Genomic DNA, 21,915 nt, shown 5'->3' with positions numbered 1-21,915 from the left:
TCATTCCTAAATTTTCGAATGTGCTCGCTCAACCATGAAATGGCTGAAGTTCGGAAAGTGTTTGGTGATAGAAATGATGGATGATAAAAACAACAGCATTTAAAGACACCTTTCAAACAAATTTGCCCCCAATATTCACTTTATTACCCTTTAAAATGAGTCTGTGACATTGAAAATACCAATTTTCCCACTTTGATGCGTGCTCACTCATCCATAAACAAACAAATCGATTTCATTTTTGCACAGAATTCTGCCCATAGGTTGATAAACATTACTGCCAAACGACATTGCTAAAGACAGTCTTGAAAAAAAGTTCCACCATATTGAATAAGGGGTTTACGTATGCTTAAACATATGCACCCATAATGTACACAAGTCTATGAGAGAGGAAGTCAAAATTTTAACAAATATGAAATGAGGGTTTGTTTCATGGACGGTTTTTGTTACTTCTGCCAACAGTTATTTCATGAAACTTCGCACATGGCTTCAGAGTAACACTATCCAAAGTATGCGCACACCAAAATAACCATTCGATTCGGTACAGAGCAGGGCCAAGGCCTTGAACTTTCTTCTCATTTGCATAATTTTCGAATATTGTGTGCTCACTGATGCATTAAACATCGGGATTTTCATAAAAATCAAATCAAATGAACTGTGCAAGGAGTTGTGTGACAGATATCCATAGTTACAAATTGCAGTGTTTCCAATAACGTAAAAAAGAGCTAATCACATTTCACATGTTCATTCAAGCGTAAATGTTTAATTTGACACCTTTGAATCATTGAAGCATGTTAATTGGTCATGAACATAACAAAAAAGTTGAGAAAAGATCATTTTCAGTTAGAAAAATGAAGCAATACTTGTCTACGATATTTGAAAATCGCATTTTTTGTTTCCAATAAATGTTCATTGAACCGTGAAACGGTGAATATTGTTGGAGATAGTCTTCCCCAAAATAACTGTCATCATATTCTAGCATTTTTTATTGAAAGAAAGGTGTAAAAATCCAATTATAGCAAATTTGGACTTGAGTTTATTCAACCGTGAAATTTAGCTTAAAAGGTTGTATCGTCTTTTAGAAAGTACCCTACAATGGAATCAAAGTCGTGATATTTTGCTTGTGACTTTTGAAAAGTGACATTTTTGCCTTCTGACGGTGCTCACTGAAGCATGACGTAAGATACATCCACAACATTTACTCATAGGGTAGCTTATAAAATTACCTACACGCTCATGTAAAAATATATCAAAAACTCGCATTGGTTCGGAAATTATTGATGTTTGTTAAGGCACTTTTTTTTGTTGTGTATAGATTCAAACGAGCAACAATGAACAAGTGAAATTATTAATACTTCTGTTGAAATTTTTTTTTAACATTTCAATTGCAATGTTTGATCTAAAATTACTTTGTTATAATGAGATTCATTTGAAATAGCAATAATTATATCATTCTATGTAATGCATATTTTACCCAAGGGGAACAGTCTCTGATCTATTTTTTCCTGTATGATTGGTTTATGGCGATAAAATCATCTAAAAAATATCTTATGCAATATAACGTTCTTACTTTCTTGTTTAAATCTACAGAGGAATGCCTAGATGAAGGAACATATTGTAGTCTTGTACACAGACTGCAGATGTGCAACAATCCAAGCTACCAACGCCGGTGCTGTAAAACCTGTCAATCATACGGCTGATGTCTCCCACTCAGCAAAAAAAAAAAACCAGCATTGCAACCAGTCGCATATGATAATGTGAACAACCCTTGATTGACCATATAGTATTTGTGTACTTTAGACCAGCCCTGTTTATATGCTAGATTTAAAGCTTTATTGGCCTGTATATACACGTTTATGAAAATACATCTCATCAACAGCTGAACGACGTACAGGTGTTTGGTTTTCCCCAACGCTTTTTCTAGCTGCACTTAAAAAAAAATACTATTTAAGCAATTTGTGCGCCCAGAACTTGTATCTGCTGTTTTCAGCAATAAGAGAGGGAGCAGAGAAAAGTCATACTTTACCCCTGTATTCTAAACTCTGACTTCATTCTAACCTTGGTTGAAATGTTTGACTAACTATGGATAGCCAATAATGTTGAAACTTTTTAATGCTGTTATATAGAATGAAGATTGTCAGCAAAATGTCCTCTTGGCACATTCATGCTCACAAATAGAAAAGATGAGTGCATTGTTGTTGATGAAGTTTTCATGTTTGTTTGAGATCATATTGAAGCCTATTTTCTATATTCGTTACTTCAGAACCTCGGTCCTGTTGTCGTATAACAACAACAAATGCACAATTTCTATAACAAATTCATCTTCTGTCAATCAAGTTGCATGATTTCAGTATCTTTTGATGAAAACAAGTTTTATGAAATAGACCCTCTGGTTTTAATAAAGAAAACAAATCCATTTTAACCTTTGGACTGTATCAAATGCATATTTTCTTAATAAATTATTCATTTAATGTGAAAGATTTGTATCTCATTTGGCTATCTATAATCCAGTCGCATATTAAAACCAAACGTTCAGTTCAACAAGAATTCACAAAACATGCCATACTCTCTCTCATCAAAATGATACAAAACAACACATTAAGCATTAGTAAATTTATGTGTATTCAAGTATAAAAAGTTGATTTTCAGCATTTGTTCTCCACTTTTACCCTTCAAAATTTTCATAAAAGAGCCAATCTTTGGCACTCTTTTCTGAAATCATATCAATCCAAACTTTTCAGTCAAGTATAATCTATGTAACTTTTGTTAATGGGTATTGGGAATTAAAACTAAAAAGTTAACTTTTTGTACAGAAGAAAGGAGACTTTGGAAGCTTTTATTCTTCATTAGATATTAATATAGAACAAGGTATGATAAATTCCATTACTTGCATGAAGTCCATTAGAGTTAGGAAATCTTTGGAATGAAGGATCGTATGAGAGAAGTATCAACAGTACTTGAAGGTCATTATTTCCTGGGAGACCTGAGTAGCAGGGTGCTACATGTACATAAGCACTTGCCTGAATGCCGGGGGCAAGTTGAAGTTAAAGTCGGGCAAGTGTTTTGAAGTAAAGACCAAAACTACTTGCCCGCGAATTGGGCAAGCAAAATTCTCACAGTAGAATTACCAAAATTAGGGTCGATATGATATATCAACCCTAAATTTGGTCATGGCGGGCAAGATAAAATCAATTTGGAAAAAGAAATGCAAGGAAAAGGAACATCACTTCATGTCAAAAGTGAGAGAAAAAAAACAGATCAGTGGTTTATAAAACCACAATATTTATTTTGAAGAGGTAAAACTTTCTTTTCAAGGATTTTTCGGGCAAGCGCAATAGAATTTTTTGGCAAGTATATTCCAACTATTTCAAAATTTGCTTGCCCGACAGGGCGAGTGCTTCTATAAAGTTATGTAGCACCCTGCTGACTAGATAGATTGTTTTGGCATAAATAAACATTAATTAATGGATCTATGAAGAGGTAGGTATATATACATGCATACCACTGCACACTATTCAGTTGGTTGTTCCAGTACCAGTAGTAGTATCATTATGATTATTTGTTTATTGTCATTATCATTTATATGGTGCTGTTTAGGATCTAGTATTATATGACAACTTGTTGCGGTTTTAGCCCTCTGTAAAAATAGATCTAGCTTATTTTACCCGATGTATAAGAATTTACAGCAATATATTTTCTAAGCCTCTCCCAGTAATGGTATTTCAAATTGTGTAGATAAGAAATGGTCATTAATTGAAGTGAAGAAGAAATATATAAAAATCCTCAAATAATGGTTGAGTATTTATACATCTTGTTTTATTTAACCATCTTGGTGCTCACATCATGGCGAACCAATGAACTTTCCTTAAGCCCCATTTGAAATTTTTATTCATTAAAAATTCAGTACAGTTGACGAAGTGGTGAAGTCTAATTATATTTCAACTTGAATTTCATATTTTTCTTTCAGTTGTTTTGACCACAAATAAAAAAAAATATTTAAAAGACACATTTTTGGAATATTGATTGCCATTTGTTAATACAACAGTCAAAAACTTTATACCTAAATGAAATTCTAGTTTGTGCCTTAATATTCATCTGTTTTGATTTTGCATAATGTCACCATATTAAAATGGAATATCAAGTTTCTGTGGTTGAAGAAAGAAAAGAAATGTGGGATTAAAATTACCTTCTATTGCTATCAATGAACATATTTTTGTGCTGCCACCTTGCACGTATTATATTAGCAGATAGATTTGTTTGGATTGTTTTGTATGTATACATGTATCATATACTCATATTGTCTTCCTAGATGCTGTTGTGACTTTCATGACTGCATCATGAATTCATTGGTATTTTGTCATTGCTTTGTGTAGATTTGTGAAGTGTAATAATAGTGGCCCAGTCAAACACTCTAAACTCTGTTGTATCCCAGCACTTCCACATTTCATTTTCACCATAAAAACCTTTCATGGAGAGTTTATGAATTTTGATATATATTATTTAATTTACTAAGATGCAAATGTATGTATTCATGTCTATGCAGTTAACTTAATTCTGTGCATACATGCATTTAAGTGTCCCCGTTTTAGCTTTTAGCACACTTTGTAAATATTTTGATGTTGATACATGGCTATTTGATCTGTAGTTATGAGAGGAGTCTCTTTTGTGTATTTTAAATGTAAGTATTAAATGGTTATTACAAATAAAAGTTATTTATATGGACTAGTAATTGAAATGATGGTGATTAAGGTCTATCATCCTTACATGTACTCATTGGAAAGACTGTTTTGACCTAAATTCACAGATTCAAACCACAGGAGATGAAACCCCTTCTCTAAACTTTAATAAACATCAATGAGAATAAAATGACCATGCATACATTTCAAGAAAACCTCTAACTGGGTTGGATTTTATTTGCATGCATGAGAAGCAGGGGGTTTTGCCATGGTTTGAAAAGACCTTATTTGTGAATTTGGGACGTTACTTTACAAAAGTGAAACACTGATATTCTTATTTTAATTATTTTTGATGATTAGAGTATGTTTATGGAGGGTAGTTTTGATTTGTTCGTATGATTGATTGCCAGGAAATTGTCCATGTCTGTCTTTTGTGGCTGAAATATTTAATAAATGGTAATGAATCGAATCATGCAATTTGTACAGTGTTTATCTCATAGTGTATAGGCCTACAATTTTAGAATTATGAATATGGAGCTTATCATCCAATTTTACTTTGTCTTTGGGCATGGATACACTTTCTTGGACATAATCTTCCTTGCTTCATTACTGGGCTCGAAGGCCTGAATTCACTAGAGTGAGTTTGGAAACACTAGAGATCGTTTAAACCCCAACTGAGAGAGGTTTTTTTACACTTCAGTTAATTACAGTCACCCGCATTAGCTCACTGCCAATGACTCTGGTATACTACATGGAATACAAAATAGTGGTTATTCCATTGTATTAACTGCATTTTTTTTTCACTTATCCCATACTCTGCATTCTTCTTAATATTCCAGGGCTCTGTTGCAGAAAAGTTAATCTTTTAATTTTGCTAACTATGCCACCTAATGGTACATATAACTAATATGGTAACAATGCTCTACAACCAATCAGAATCATGGAAAATACTTTTAGATGGCAAAATTACTATGATAGTTACTTTTGTGCAACAAGGCCCAGGATTAGTTTCAGGCTCTTTTATTGTTTACAATAATTTTCAAAAGTATTTCACCACACCGCCTGAAAAATAATCAAACGACGTTTGGATAATAATGCATAGGAAAATGAGCTATTGATGGACATGTGGAATTAATTATTGTTACTCTTGCCATTATACTATAGCAACTACCATGGCAATAGGGCTCAGCAGCTAATCAAAATCAAGTTTTCTATGTTTCAAGAATGGTAAACATACAATGAGGCCAAACAGGTGATGGGTTAGAAGAAGGGGGCTGGTTCACAAAGAATTAAGTGTAATTTGAAACCATGTTTAACCATATCTATCGGGGGGGGGGGGGCTCCCAACGATTTGCGCAATATTTTTGCTGTTCGAAAGTTTTTGACAGTGCCACTTGCTGAATTTTTACTTTCAAATCTTGCACAACTTTTGAGATCAATTTTACGAAACCCGCATACACAGTTCCGAAATTATGCAATGCTATGTAAGTGCATGTCAGACAATAAATTGCTCAAAAACATGATTTTGTGAACAAAGCCAATGCTAATTGTGTTTTCATCCAAAAATCATAAATGTATGATATTAACTTTTGATGGTCTGAATGGATTTATTTAATGCTGTTTATGATCTCAAAAGAGTCCCCGACACAGTTTATACGAGAAAACAAAGAAGTACATAAAAAGAATTTCTGATATCGCAATTTTTTTTTCACGTAATTTGCTAAGAACACCATAAAGAGTTTATATACCAAAAATTAGAACATTTGGGGTTATTTAGGAAGTTAAAGGGAAAGTATGATTTTGCATACTAATTAAGCATATAGTCACTGAACGGTAAATTGCATGAAATAAATTGCGATCCAATTTTGTACATTGTCTCATACAGCCTGCGTGCCAATTCTTGGCATGATCACGCGATCGACGGCCGATATCTCAAGGGGGGCTGCGATGCCCCCCCCCCCCATGTGATCTCCCAAAATACCCCGGCCTCGACAGGGTTAAGCATCTATATGAAAAAATTGTATCGAAAATGTATAGTGTGAATAAATACAAAGCAGTCCTCTTCCTCTCTTGTACAATGTAATGGTGTGATATGTTATAGTGCACATGGAACTGGAAATTACAGATAACTTTGAGTCATTCTAAAAGGACAATGAAACCCTTGGACCAAATTAGCTTGTATGAAAGCAGAAAAATCTAAGAACAAGATCAAATATTTCATCCATGACATGATATGTGAAACCACTTGGATATGTCCCCTAATGAAAAAAAGAACATCTCGTCTGGCGATAGATCGAATAAAAGAAAAACAATTTATAGGTAAAATATGGACTAAAGTAGGGAAGTAGGGGAAGTTGTGCTTGTCCTTTGTGTGACATAATAGATTAAATTTAGATTTATTTATTTTCCACAATCTGATAAAAATACAGGTACAATAGCATAAAAATACATTCAAACATGAATACAAAAGGTACATTATAAATAGAGTAAATAACAGAAAGTGGTGGGATTGACAATAGGCCTCAAAACCTTTCAAAGGTCAATCCCTCTAACACAAAAGATCTTGGTCGCATTACCAAAGGGTGGAGCTACAAAGTATTAGTGATCTCAATTTAACTTTCTTATCATTTATTCAGTCTTTCTCAAAATTTTAAATGATCTCTTTAAATTTTGTCTTTTATATTTAAATTCAACTAGTTTAAAGGGTTTCATTCTCCATTATTACATTTCTATAACAGCATCCAGAAGGGGTTCATAAATATCTATTTTGAATTTAAAGATAAATGCCAGTTGTGGTAACGATCTCAAAATGACTTTTTTAAATGATCTCTTTAAATTTTGTCTTAATATTTAAATTCAACTAGTTTAAAGGGTTTCATTCTCCATTATTACGTTTCTAAAACAGCATCCAGAAGGGGTTCATAAATATCTATTTTGAATTTAAAGATAAATGCCAGTTGTGGTAACGATCTCAAAATGACTTTTTACAGAATCCAATATAATGACCACCAAAGTGTCTGTTTATATGAATAAAAAATATGTGCCGAAGAATTCTGGAAGAAATTGTGTAATTGCTGAGAAATAAGTAAAATAAGTGCGGATTCGGGCACTTCCGTCGGGTCTTTATTTCAGCAAAGTAGTATACACTGTCCTACGTGTGCCTATCTGTGTTGGCGATCTTCAGTGTGATTGTTTTTCAGCTTAGATTTTACGATTTCACAAAGTTCAGTTTCTGGAACTGTACTAGATCTACATCGACGATGATATAGTAATACTTGACCTTGGTTTTACAGACTTTCTCACGAAATCAGTGTTTTACTGCAACTGTCATTGAGCTTTACACCCAAATGTGTAGGTACAAACTTTGAAGAGCAAAGGGTAATTACTATTAAATAAGTCAAGATTTACCCATGTAAGTTGCAAGAGTTTCATTGAATTGCTATTAAGTGCAATACAAACATTTTTTTTGGAATGAACAGATATTGTCCAAACATTTGAAGAAATCATGATGAAAAGATGGACTAGAAGATTCAGCAAACACAAAAACATTATACACACTGAACATGTTATGCATACATTGTTATATTGCAGTTTATTATGTCTGTACATGAACCGTGCGACTTGCACAATATAAATTTCTACAAATCAAAAACAAACATGATTCTTGTATGAATGTACAGTAGTTGGAAATGTATTTTTACATGTTGCAAAATAACCTAATTTAAAAAAAAATATATCAATTGAAGTTTTAACCTTATAACTCTATCAAAGGAAATATAACCCTACCCTTCAAGAACAAAAAGATACAAGAAAATGGGAGAGGAAGAGATAAAGAGAAAATTGCAACAGACTATTTGCGATTGATCACAAATATTTTCTTGCAACACCCCCTAAGCCTGTCAATACACACGTACACTGAAGTGTCTACATACAATCTGGTTTCTAATACACTTTTTTGTGTCTAAATGTATGTCATAATATAGTCTTAAATGAGGCAATTCCATTGTAAATACATGTACATGTAGCAGAATGAAGTATATGTGCATGCAGAGTGCTCTGATAATCTAATGATATCAACTATGGATGGATTCGCAGATGTGGTTTACGGTAGACCATGTGGAGTATTATAGAAACAGTGGATAGAAGAAGAAAAGAAATGGATAGGCTAGAAAGTGGAAATTTGAGAGAAGAGTAATCTTTCTTGAATGTAGTCATGAAAAGGACTGTAAACCAGAAGAGATTGATGAGTTGAAACAGCTTGAGTAGTAGGATGGATGAGGAGATGCTGGCTTGAGTCGGCGAGTAGAGATGATGAGCAGAAGCAGTAGAGACTCGAAGTTTCGGGCAGGTTGATTGTCCATCTTCAGGTCCTGAATCCATCCTACTACTCAAGCTTTTTTCAACTCATCTATCTCTTCTGGTTTACAGTCCTTTTCAGAACTACATTCAAGAAAGATTACTCTACGCTCAAATTTCCACTTTCTCGCCTATCCATTTCTTTTCTTCTTCTATCCACTGTTTCTATAACACTTCACATGGTGTACCATAAACCACATCTGTGATTGTACATGCCACCATGCAAACCTTCAAACAACATCTACAGATGGATTGCATTTATTAATTTTGTATGAAATAAATAACATCTAAAATTGTACAAACTACATACATGTAATAATGTTCTTGACTTTGTACATGTAGCATTCATTCAGTTTCTTTTTATCAAACAGAACACCTCTTCTTCTTAGCACAATAAAATGACCTCATAAGTAAACCTGCCCATAAATGATCATATAAATTTAATTATTGGTATTTCTTAACAAATATGAATATGAAGGCTAAAATTTGTTGAATTTGAGAAATAAATAATACATAACTTACATTTTGTACATATTGAGTTCAATTGGAAACAAAAAATATGAAACAAGTATACTGTGCCATACATGTAGTATACTTGTTTTATACTATGGTGAAGTGTAAGTGTAGGTAACGCCTTGGTGATCAAAATCGAAGTAAAATTCAGATGCTAGAAATATATGTTCATTTTCTTAAACAAAATCAACTTTATACAGTGCGTCCCAGAATAAACGAAACCGAGATTTAGCGATCATTTATCATAACTTAATCATAAATAGAATAGACAAATGACCTACCAATTTAAAGCTTAGAATCTCCTCTTTCATCTGATATTACTTAGGTTATTTCTTATTCACGCATGAGTGAGCAAAAACAATTTGAAGAAAGGATACCAAAAACTCATTTGTCGGGGGACATCTGGGTTTCAAAAAGAAAATCACATTTCTGAAAAGTTCAATATCCGCTCTTTAATTTGGTACCTAAATTACAGAAAATGGTCAAGAAATAAAAAAGTTCTGGTCATTTGAAATAAGGCTTGTATTTTCATAATTTCATGAGATAAACGTGTTTTCACCGGTTTCCCACAGAAACTTTCGCATGGTGAACAAAAGATTTAATGCATGGCTGATCGTCAACAAAACAGAGTGTCGAGTGAGTTTGAAAGCCAGCCTGGAGAATCTCTTCATTTTATGAAATTATTGAAATTCAAGCCTTATTTCAAATGACCAGAACTTTGTTATTTCATGACCATTTTCTGTAATTTAGGTATCAAATTAAAGAGGAGATATTGAACTTTTCAAAAATGTGGTTTTCTTTTTGAAACCCAGATACCCCCCGAAAAATGAGTTTTTGATATCCTTTCTTCAGATTGTATTTGCTCACTCATGCGTGAATGAAAAATAATCTAAGTAATATCAGATGAAAGAGGAGATTCTAAGCTTTAAATTGGTAGGTCATTTGTCTATTTTATGTATGATTAAGTAATGATAAATGATCGCTAAATCTCGGTTTCGTTTTTTCTGGGACGCACTGTATAATTAAATAAGTCACATGATGATGCTTCAATGAAAAACAAAAGATTTTTTTAAAACACTTTCTGGCTTATTTGAAACTTATGAATAGCTGTCTAATCTCTGTATTGTGACCGTTTTGTAATGGTAAAATAAATTAATTTCAGTCTAAAAAGATGCATTGGCTGGTACAAGACCTGGGGAATAACAGGAACCTACATGTATAAACAAGACACTGCTGTGAAACTAAATCATTGCACCTTCTCATGGAATTATGTCACAACGAACATCCATTACATGTTCAAATACCATATCTGTTATATCCCAAACTTCATGCATAATTCATTAGGGATGCCAGATGATTTTACTATTGTTGTATCCCCTAAGGGGTTTTTGTACAGGGGAAATCTAATCCGCTCAAACCGAAATTACAAGCATGGAGCTCTTTTGCGATATTTTCTCTGATTCTTGGTTTTGTGTTAAAATGATTCCAATGTCAAGCAATTGTCTTGGTCTTTCCAACGATGTATTTCTCTGGCATTGAATATGTTGCAAGGCTGGGGAACTAATTGTGAAAATAATAGTAAACTTTGAAGTTGATTATCTCTGAAATGGGTTTGCAATGTCGTATGTGTGATACGACGGTTCTGATGACCGTCAACAATAAGATTGTTTGTACCACTCCATAGTATGTTTACAGTGCACCATGGTGGCAAGGAGGACTAGTCGAATCAAAACTTATTTAAAAAAAAAACATTCCAGGTGAATAACTATTACAAAATAAAAGAAATAAGCTGGACCAATATCCAATAGGGCATCTACAACATCAATCTTTCTTACTATTAAGTATTTCACATGTATATCAAGTGGATGAAGGAGGCATCGAGTTGATTTAGAGAGCGTATCGTGATCGCTGTAATGAGAAAGCTTGCTTAATACTGCGGCTGGATCCTCCAGCGATGAAGAAGGCGAAGAGAGACATGATGGCCAGTGTGGCGTAGGCAATAGGCAGAGTGACTTGATAAAGCTGATCCTTGTTCAACAGAGTCTGGCAAAAGATAACAAAAGAGAAATATTGTTATTGTTCACTTATTTCCTTTAGCGGGACACTAATCTATGTACATTCTGTACCCTATGACCAGGTTCACAGGGTTAAAGGATCTGATAGTTATCACTCCCAATTACAAAAACAGCCTTGTTTGAAATTTGGTCCATCAAACAATTCTTCATGAGAACAAGCCGATATCCATGTCCATGTATGTAATGACCTCTGTGACTTTGTACCTTATAACTCCTTGTCTAATTAGATTACTATCACACAAGTGCATATATGGAAGAGCCGTGGTGTAGTGGTTCTGACTCTCGCCTTGTAAACAGAGGGTCGTGTGTTCGAATCCTACCGTGGTCTAGCGTCCTTTGGCAAGTGTTCATCCACACTTTGCCACTCTCGACCCAGGTGCCAAATGGGTACCCGGTAAGATGCGAACGATATTGTATGTTTGAATTTGCCAGCGCCATTATGAGGCTGCGATGAATTGCAAGGAATGCTTCCCAGGAAGTGGAAATTGTGCACTTTTCGTGCGGGATTGAAATGAATCCCATGACCGGGGTAATAAATGCGCTCTGAGCCATTCTGGGAAAAGCGCTACATAAAAATTGGCTATTATTATTATACATGTATATCAGGAAGGTTTGAAGATTGCCAATTCATTGGTTCTTTAGTTATTGCAAGAACGGATATGGGAATGATGGGCAATTTATCTGAGGGACAATCTGAAAACATAGTCTGGAAAAAACCTACAGTAGGTAGAGACATTTTTTATCATATGCTACAGCCCTAAATTGGTCATGATAAATTCTGCATAACGATTGTGGAGAACATGGAGTGTAAAATCTGACGGACCCAAGAGTCCCAATACATAAAATCTGACCTGTTCTAAAAATAAGATTACAATAATTTTTTAAAGTCACTCTACTACTATATTGACATTTAATTGGCTATTTGTGTTATTGTCACAGAAATTTTGCATATATTGTTGATAAGCTATAACATTGGACCCAGCAATATTTAAGATTTATTTCCATTAAACTTTTTCGGTATTGATATTTTCAATACCGGTATTACTAATAGCTTCAATACCGGTATACCGACTAATACCGAGTAATTTCCCAATTTATTGTGCAAACAGTGTCCAATGTTTGTTTAGCCCTGATATGGCCTCGGATAAAGAGGGGATGCTTGTGGTCAGCTGAGGAATGCTCAGCATGGTCCATTCTCATTGACAAAAACTTTCTCTTTCTTTACTAAAAGTTATACGATCATGCTCTCTCCCCAACAAGAGCTGTGAATTACCTGTGCATGTGTGCAAAATTATCTCAGCAAGCACATGGTACAAAATCAATAAGTCAAGTTGCCAAATGCTACACCGCACAAACTCACTGCTACTTACTTTGCTAAACGTGTGTACATGCCCTAACTTCCAAGCACAAAAATTCCCTGCTAAAAATGTTAAGGATATATGCGTGATTTTCCCTTCACCGATCTGGCCCCACTCATTCACATTCAGATTCGCCCCTTTTGTTTACCACTGACATCAACACGTGTTCGTCGAAGGTTCAAAGTTTGTTGACCTCAAATTTTGACGTCTCGTAAATAACTTTTCTTATAAATGTCCATTGTGTTGAACCCCCCCCCCCAACTTGTGAATCTCCATGTTGTCTAAAAGTAAACCCCCCCTCCTCTAAACTTCTTATCCCCCGGCTGCCTCTTTTTCACTCATTTTTTCTTGCTTTTGTTTTTCTTTATATCCCCAGCCCCTTAATTCTTCACTCTCTCCTATCGGCCCATTCTCTCCCCGTCACCACCCCTCTCTTACCACGAACAATCAACATCCTCCTCTTCTCCGAATCTCGATCTTCCCCTCTTTTTTGTCTATTTCATCTTTCACACATGCCAAATTTTAGTTGATCAACATCTTATCACGCCACGAGACCATCATAAATTTAAATTACAATCAATCCAATAGTTTATTTCATTTTATTCATGACCGGACATGCACAAAACGGATACAACACCCATCACAAATAACACAAATATTCTCAGCCACTTTCTTACATTTACGATCACTTCACAGATCAAAATAAACAAAGAGGGATGGCGTATCATTTTTTTCCTGTTAATGTTATCAACATTTTCTGTCTTTTTTATTTTCATATTTAATTTATTTATTCATTAATGTATTATTTTTTTCTTTATGTATTTATTTTTTTTGGGGGGGTCAGACGATTTTTGTAGCAGGTTTATAGTATAAAAGTAAACTTGTCATGATTGAAACAAGTCAAGAGCAGTCCAGAAAAAAAACATTGCACGAAGAAAAAAAGTGTTAATCCCTGTGGTTTGTCTGTCAATGCACAACCCCCCCCAAAAAAAAAAAAAAAAAAAAAAACTCAGTGGACATTCCCATTGATACAAGTTAAGAGCAGTCCGAGAAAAAAACTTGCATAAAAAAAAAACAAGTGTTAATCCCTGTGGTTTGTCTGTCAACGCCCCAAGCCAAGGTTGATACTTTGTTGAAGCCCGCAATACACCACGTGGTCAAAAGGCAGGCTAGGGAATGTTTCAAAAAGAGTTTTGTCAGTGATTTTGTTTGTGTAGAGGGATGTTACAAGCTAGGAAACCCTAGCATGTGATTGGCGGAAAGCAAATCTGTTGTTGAAACCACTGAAAAAAAACTCTTCATGAAATGCTCTCCGTCTCGGTCGACTTCGTTGTTTATTGTAGCTGTGTCGAGTGCATGGAGCTGAGCCGACATGCACCCCAGTATCAGAAGCGGTGGGGCCGAGGCCTTATGCAGCGGCTAACGGAGCTCAGACAGTAGTTAAGGGGCGATGTATTCATTTCGAGGTTCGATTATTGGATTCTGATTTGGTTAAATACGTTGAGAGAGCCAAAGAACTTATTGTTTTGGCTTAATTTTACTGTAAAAATACCCACAAACGACAATACAGAAGAAAATACCGGTATAATATTTTCAACTTTTGGTATGACGGTATTTCGGTATTGAAATTTCAAAGGCGGTATCCATACCAGTATGACTTTCATACCGAACGGTATTACTAATACCGGTATATCGAAAAAGCTTAATTTCCATTTTCTTCATCATAATCATGATCATCAATATTGTCCTTTTCATCACAATCATCATCTTCTTCTTCATCATCGTCATCATCTTCATCACCATTACCATTATCTCTATCTTCATCACCATCATCATCACTGTAATCTTCATCATCATCATCAATGTCATCATCATCTTTGTCATCATCATCATTGTCATCACAATTATCGTCATCATCATCGTCATCGCAATTATTAACATGATCATCATCATGATCATCATCATCACAATTATCTTCATCATCATCATCATCATCACCATCGTCATCGTCACCATCGTCATCGTCACCATCAATCCCCCACCACCATCATCACTCCCCACCAAAATCATCCTCATCATCACCATCATTACTACCATCATCAAACTTTGGTTGAAAAGGTAAAAATAATAATATACAACAGATATAACTTTAAATAGAAAGAACCTCACCAGCTCTGATACAAGGAAGTGAGATGCCACGACAATAAACACTGCCCAGTAACGTCTTGTCTCAAAACCCCAATAAAAGATAACATTCCACATGATGTGTAGCAAGATGAAACACGATGTTAAGAAGGCTGCAGGAAATAAAGAATAAAAAAAAAAGGAATGAAATCATTTCTATTGAAAAACATTTTACACTGCATAATTACTTTTTTTTCCCTTACATTTACCATAAAAAAATTCTATGGTACTTGAAATTTACAAATATATTTGCCTTAGTTCAATCATCTTTGAAATTTGAATTTCAGTCATGTCTTTTTCTTTCATGTTTTGCCTCTCAAATTAATTAATTGCATGTGATAACAAAATTCATGATGCTGCAGCTTTGTTTCTGAACTATAGGGGCACTTTAGAAAAGCCCATGCAAATTTATCTTTACATTCATTCCATTAATTGAATACAATGATACTAAGGAAATGGTTGTGGGAATAAGGTAATAAGGGGTTTCTGTACACCTATACATATTGCAAAACCCAAATAATAAATCAGCTCCTCAAGCTTCTGCACATAAATACAAGAAATTTTGAGTAAAATTTAATAATAATAATAATACTCAATATTTATAACCCGCTTTTCCCAAATGGCCCAAAGCGCTCACAATTTCAATTAACATAGAAAAGATACAAATAAAAATCAGAATGACATATTAAATGAAGGCAATTGCTTAGAACAAGAGAGTTTTAAGTGACTTCTTAAAAGACTTAATAAATAATCCATGAGGAAAAAAAATGAAGCCTCTCATTATGGGTACTCTGACTGCCAGAATGTGAACCCAATCCTGAACTATTTTGATTTCAAACACAAGTCAAACTGTATTAAAAAACAATTATAAAATACATTTTATCCCTCCTGATGAATATATAAATCCAGTTTGATATTTTGAACGTTCATGCAGGTACCTGATGTAATGAGGAAATCATGAGGATCACCATGGATACCAACAGTTCCTGGTCCTTTGGAATCAGCCAATACATTGATAAAGGAGAAAATTCCACTCATTGTACCAAATCCAAGTCCAGCAACTGTACATATAAAGAACAAAAAAAAAATGAACGACATGTATCAATATGCTCTATACTCAAACCTAATCTGAATAAGTATAACATTTCTAACACAATGAACTTCATGCCTAATGGACCAAAAGCAAACAAGATTTTCACTTTCAGATTCTCTTTTAAAAAAAATCTACATGTATCTCATATAATTCATCAATGTTTAGGAAAGAGCAATATCATTGAAAAAAGTTACATACCTGTGCATCAATGAGAGTAAATGTCAAAGAATAAATAAGATTCCAAAAATCATACAAAACAAAGTAAAATTTGAAATAAAAGGAATAAATAGTACAAAATTTACTCTGATTGTCTATTAAAGCCAACTACAAATATCAGCTCATCTTCTATGTCAATCTTAGGATTTGAAGTCAATCTTAGGATTTGAAGTCAACCTTCTATAGCAAATACTTGCATAAGTCTAAGTACTTTACAGACAGATTTAAATACAATATATGTGTTATTTACTATTTCTAGGTAAAATCTCTGGTTTTTAGACTTTTGAATTGGGTGGATTCACCTGTATTTCTAAAAAATATTTCAAAATATTCAGATGTGTTCCATACCATAAGCATATCCATGCCTAGCTTTATCTGATGTACTATCCCCATTGACTGTCCGAGCTTGTTGTTGTTGTTGTTGTTCTGGTGACGTCTGGTTAAACTGCTGCAAACCATCTTCAGCTTTTCTACAATGTGCACAATAACAAAATTTCTATATAGTACTATAAGACCATATTATTCCTTGCAATGCTGATTTGCTAGGAAGCATTGTTTACTGAACCATCATATGTACATTTGGTTCTCATTTAACTTGGTAGAGTGTGATGTTAATTCCCTCTTTCTGTTCCACTCCTATATCTTGGCTTAACACTTGTCTAGTACACATTTATTTAAAATTTTAAATTAGAAAAAAATATACAGATTTGTCATTTTATTTGTAAATAAAAGTTTCAACTGCTATGGCATTTTTCATATATAGTTCCAATTGCTATGTCTTTTTAAAATGTATTATACAAATTCAGATTTTGTGTTCTTATACTGCTATTACCGTTATGAATTAAAGTTGGAATTCAAAATTGAGCAGTGTGATTCCTGTAATTTGTTTTGTTCCTTTGTTCAACAAAAGAATTTCTTTCACTTGCTAATTATTACTTTTCTGAGAAATATCCTTTGAATAAAGATAAATTATCCTCCATTCACTTTTGAAACAAAAAACAATGATGCATTAAACAAATGAAACCCTGAGTGTGAACTGCATGCACCCCACAATCTAAATAATCATGAACAGTTTAGACTTTACCCTTAAATCATCTCACCTCAGAAGTTTGTAATAAATGAAGCGGAATATTTCTTGGAATAAAATAGAGAATGTCAGTCCAAATGATATTTGTCCTTTCAAAGGCAAGACAACAAACCATAACACAGATGAAGTCAATAGGGAACATAACCAGAAGAACATTCTGCATAAAAAGAAATGTAAACAATCATTAAAAAATCATTGCAAACATAAACAGCAAGGATACTTGTTGACAACCACAACAATTATCAAAAAATAATAAAGATAGTGATACTACTACTTTTAAAAATGATAACAATATAAGGCATCTTCAATACTTTTACAAAATATTTTTGAAGTGTTTTACAAATACATGTAATTGCAATTTCACAAAATACAAACCATCATCATAATGAGAAATACAATGGATATAAGAACCAACATGATTTCAAAATAAAGTTAAAAATATGCATTAATGCAATTCAATTTTTGAATGAATCAATGAGTAATGAATGATTAAGAAGTAATATAGGGATTTATCATAATGGGGACAAAAATCAACTCACCCAGCCATCATAACAATAATCCTCAAAGGTTCTCTTGCAATGGTGAAGAGAAAGAGAGAGAATGCTGGCCCATATGCGATAAACAATGACCCAAAAAGCTGCATCAGTGTCATGATGACTAAATAAAAAGAAATGGAATTAGAATCAAAATTAAGGATGAATGTTCATGTTTATACAATAAGATAAAAAGAAATAGCAGTAGACCAGTGGTAGTGAAATGTGTATGTGGCCATGTGTCTTGTGGTCGCCTACTTTTGCGTTACATTACGACTTTTGCGTCTATGTTAACTTTTTAACTTCAAAAGTCCCTATCTCACTATAAAGTATACACCCTATGATAGTAAAGGTATATATTTTCTTAAAGGAAGGGAAAGGATCAATGAACCCAAATATTAGGCCTGGGACGATTGTCATTTTTACCATTCGATTATTTCCTGAAAAAATAATTGAATGATTCGATTGTTCGTCGGGAATCACGTCTTTTAAGTCACAATAGTTGACCTACTTTATGGTGACCCCCCCCCATGACGAAATCTCCATCAAGTCAAAGTCACATTTTAGAATAAATGAAAGTAGGCCCTTTTCCCCTTTCTCCATGATATTTATATCGAAAGAAACTACATGAAATGAGATTAAAACTTTCAGTTTATTGTTCCAATGAAAATCTTTCCTAAATCAATGCTGTTACTCTGGTATCATGCATGCATCCCTCCAAGTGCCACACCCCTGCATATGAATGAGTCAGCCCAGATCAGCCGAGTCCAAAGTCCAAAGCCCAAAGATGTAAACAACTCATTCATGAAGTATTCTTTGAGACTGACCCCAGGTGGAGCATTTCACTTGAACAATTTCATCCCCTGCCCACACCATGTCCCCGCCCCAACTTGTGGCACTGCCCACGATGCTACACATGTATTTAAAAAAAAAAGTGCAGGGGATCAATCAACAAACCTGGGTGATCGACAAGATGTCTTCTTAAAAACTAAACACTCACCAATCAAGCAGCAAAAGCAACTTATATTTCAAGCAAAATCATAATTTAAATACTGAGCTGCGACTGTTAAAAAAAATGATCGCATTGGAACAAATTCTCGCAAGCTTACTTGCTTAAATGTCACCCTCTATCAAATTATGCAGTCTCTTGACCTTGCCAAAATGATACATGCAATTGAACCGCGGTTCGAAACCTGCATCAAAATAGATGCTCATAAATTTGCATGTTTATAAACTCGTGCTCGCCGATCTTGCAACGAAATCCGTGAAAATTTCCACTTTTACAGTAGGATTTTTAGCCTAGATACTGGGAACTGACAATGGCAAAAATCAAGCCTCCATTTTCCCCCAAAAAAGGCAAAAAAGAGAAAATAAGCCAGCCAAACACTGCAAACCTTATTTTTGCCACACATGCAGCCCGTTGCACAAAACTTTCTACCTGAGATAACTCAGGTTGTTTTTACCAGAGTTTTTGCCCTGTGTTAAAGTCAATGGCAGAAATCAGATGAACCTTAGCTTAGTTTTCATTTTTACTAATTTAATACTAGAGTTTTCTCAGCCTCAGGTAAAAAATTTTAAATGAAACAGGCCCATGCCATGGTCTGGAGTACCAACAACGGAAAACAAGTTATGACTAGGCCCTAGTGACTAGTATGAAGGTTGTAACCTTGTTTGTTCATTGAATGAGTGCTATGCTAAGTCACCCATGGGTTCATATCGTCTCGCGAGTGAAGGATTATCAGTCATACGCACGCGACACACCACTACACTTCGAAAATACAGTGGGCTTTTGCCCACATAAAAGATTATGTTTAAATACATATTCCACATCCTGCTATGACACTTACCGAATCATTTAGATCCTTCCGTGACTTCTCCTTGAAGTTTCTTTCTAAAAATATGTATATTTTCTTGATCTTTAGTGAAGATTTTACGGAGATAGAAATCAGTCAGCGTTGATATCAATTTTCTCCTGAAGAGGGCGCGCGATTTATATTCATATCAAAGACACGACAAGGGAAAGAATAGGCACCTACACTATTTTACACGCATATCGACGCAAGGCATTACGCAAAGTCCGTGAAGTGTCCAATCTTTTCATTGTATAGACTTTGGTATACCGTATACGTATTATTGACGTTCGTCAAAGCTTGTACTGCTGGTTTCTTTCCAGGCACGTATATTATTTTCATTTTTTTTTATCAGTCATCTTTTTAAATTAATGCAAATGAGTGTTATCATCACCAATAATAATCATTAATTATGTTTTTTGAAGGCATTTCATTAATTGGTGCCCATAATTAGTAAATTAATCATGAGGATTGCGCATTCAAAGAATTTAGATACAGTTATAAAATTACCGAGGAGCTGAATCAAGGTTGTGAAATTATTAGCGCCACCAACGGGCTTCCTTGTATTTCCGTGGAAGAGACAAGCGAAGTCACTTTCGAGGCCGAGGTAAGCAAAATGTGCTTTTTTTATCGGATTATTATTTCATTATTCTTTTACATTCAACAAACTCTTGCTACTTACCGGCAAGAGCCCCGGTGCGTAGCGAGAAGGAGCTTCGGCAAATATTACTTCAGCAATGAAGCGATGTTTGCCGACTACTTCGAAATCCAGGGTCAAACACGGTCTATTGTACGAGGTTAGTACATACTAACCTCGTACAATGTGTGAGTGATGCTAAGTATGAGTGGCATTATTTGTACCATGCACAATAACTTTCCTGTAATATTTCAATAATGACATGCAGAGAATCCAGCAATGACACGTAGTGATCATCGATAAGTAGATCTAGGTCCAACCCTATCTTGTAAATGGCTGTTGAGCTCATGCACAAATTGGATATAACCATCACGGAAACATGGGTAGCTCATATTCATTTACGTGTATAAGAAATCGCACGCCCCGTAGGCTGCTTTAACTGTAATTGTAGACTAGAAGTAGTAAAACCGACAACCTATAAAAATTATATTTTTACAACGACATTTACTCACTATTTAGATAATATAGAACATCATAATAACTAAAAACATCGAAAATTGTTATTATACACTTACTGGCTTATTTTCCAGTCGATAAGCACAAAATTGTTGAAATATAACTGGAATGTACAACCCGATAGAGTTTGAGGTTGAAGATTGCGGAAGTCAATTACGGTATATGGTATAATCGATGATGAAAAAAGGATCCGGAATCCGGATGCCGAGCTCGCGATCTGGGGAGCGTTTCATCAATATTTTCATCCGACAAGTGGTCAGATCTGACATCTTTCCTTGATTCTGATTGGCTGAGAGGTACTGTTCCTATGGTAACTGTCGGATAAAACATCTGACAAGTCCTTTCATGAAACGCCCCCCTGATGCCCTGGCTCGATTCGCGAGGGCCGTTTTCTTCAAGAGAGCTTTATGTAAAAAAAAACAATATCTGAAAAACACACACACACAATGAAATCCTCATCATAGTCTAGTTAATCTCATCAAAATAATTTTTGTTAAAACAAAAAGTTGAGACAGGCGAATGGGCAAGTGTTCCAAAAAATTTGATGGGAAATAATGGGGTAGCCTCCAGGGGGGGGGGGATTTCATGAAAGGACTTGTCGGACATTTTATCCGACAGCTACCAAAGGAACAGTGCCTCTCAGCCAATCAAAATCATGGAGAGATGTTAGATCTGACAACTTGTCGGATGAAAAGAAACGCTCCCCGGACAGCCCGCGACCCTCGAAATAATGTGTTTAAATGGAAATGAGCTAGAGCAACTGACCAAGTGCAGAGTGCATGAGCTTGAAAAGTTTCGCATTTTCATATTTCAAATCCCATAGG

The 21,915-nt window shown here is 34.6% G+C and overlaps 2 protein-coding genes across 3 annotated transcripts in view; one reads left to right on the top strand and one right to left on the bottom strand.

Moving 5' to 3' along the window:
• LOC121415323 (ADAMTS-like protein 1) overlaps positions 1-5,142 on the top strand; it is a 117,356-nt gene extending 112,214 nt beyond the window's left edge. The window contains exon 22 of one of the 2 annotated variants that reach the window (XM_041608506.1): positions 1,588-5,142. In XM_041608506.1, coding sequence (XP_041464440.1) covers positions 1,588-1,697 — 110 coding nt within the window. In that variant the 3' untranslated portion in view covers positions 1,698-5,142. The remainder of the gene's footprint in view (positions 1-1,587) is intronic. The other variant, XM_041608507.1, reaches the window with a different exon arrangement.
• Positions 5,143-10,616: 5,474 nt separating this feature from the next.
• Positions 10,617-21,268, bottom strand: LOC121415322 (gamma-secretase subunit Aph-1-like). Its single transcript, XM_041608505.1, has 7 exons — positions 21,151-21,268; positions 18,095-18,212; positions 17,569-17,712; positions 16,817-16,938; positions 16,098-16,220; positions 15,145-15,272; positions 10,617-11,585 (listed from the first exon to the last, which is right to left on the bottom strand). Exons 2-7 carry the CDS (start codon positions 18,205-18,207, stop codon positions 11,430-11,432), a joined length of 786 nt encoding a protein of 261 aa, XP_041464439.1. The 5' UTR covers positions 18,208-18,212; positions 21,151-21,268; the 3' UTR covers positions 10,617-11,429.
• Between the last annotated feature and the right edge of the window lie 647 nt (positions 21,269-21,915).

The sequence above is a fragment of the Lytechinus variegatus genome, chromosome 5 (genome assembly GCF_018143015.1).
Source record: "Lytechinus variegatus isolate NC3 chromosome 5, Lvar_3.0, whole genome shotgun sequence".
NCBI lineage: Eukaryota > Metazoa > Echinodermata > Echinoidea > Temnopleuroida > Toxopneustidae > Lytechinus > Lytechinus variegatus.
This window is presented reverse-complemented; position numbering and strand designations above follow the sequence as displayed.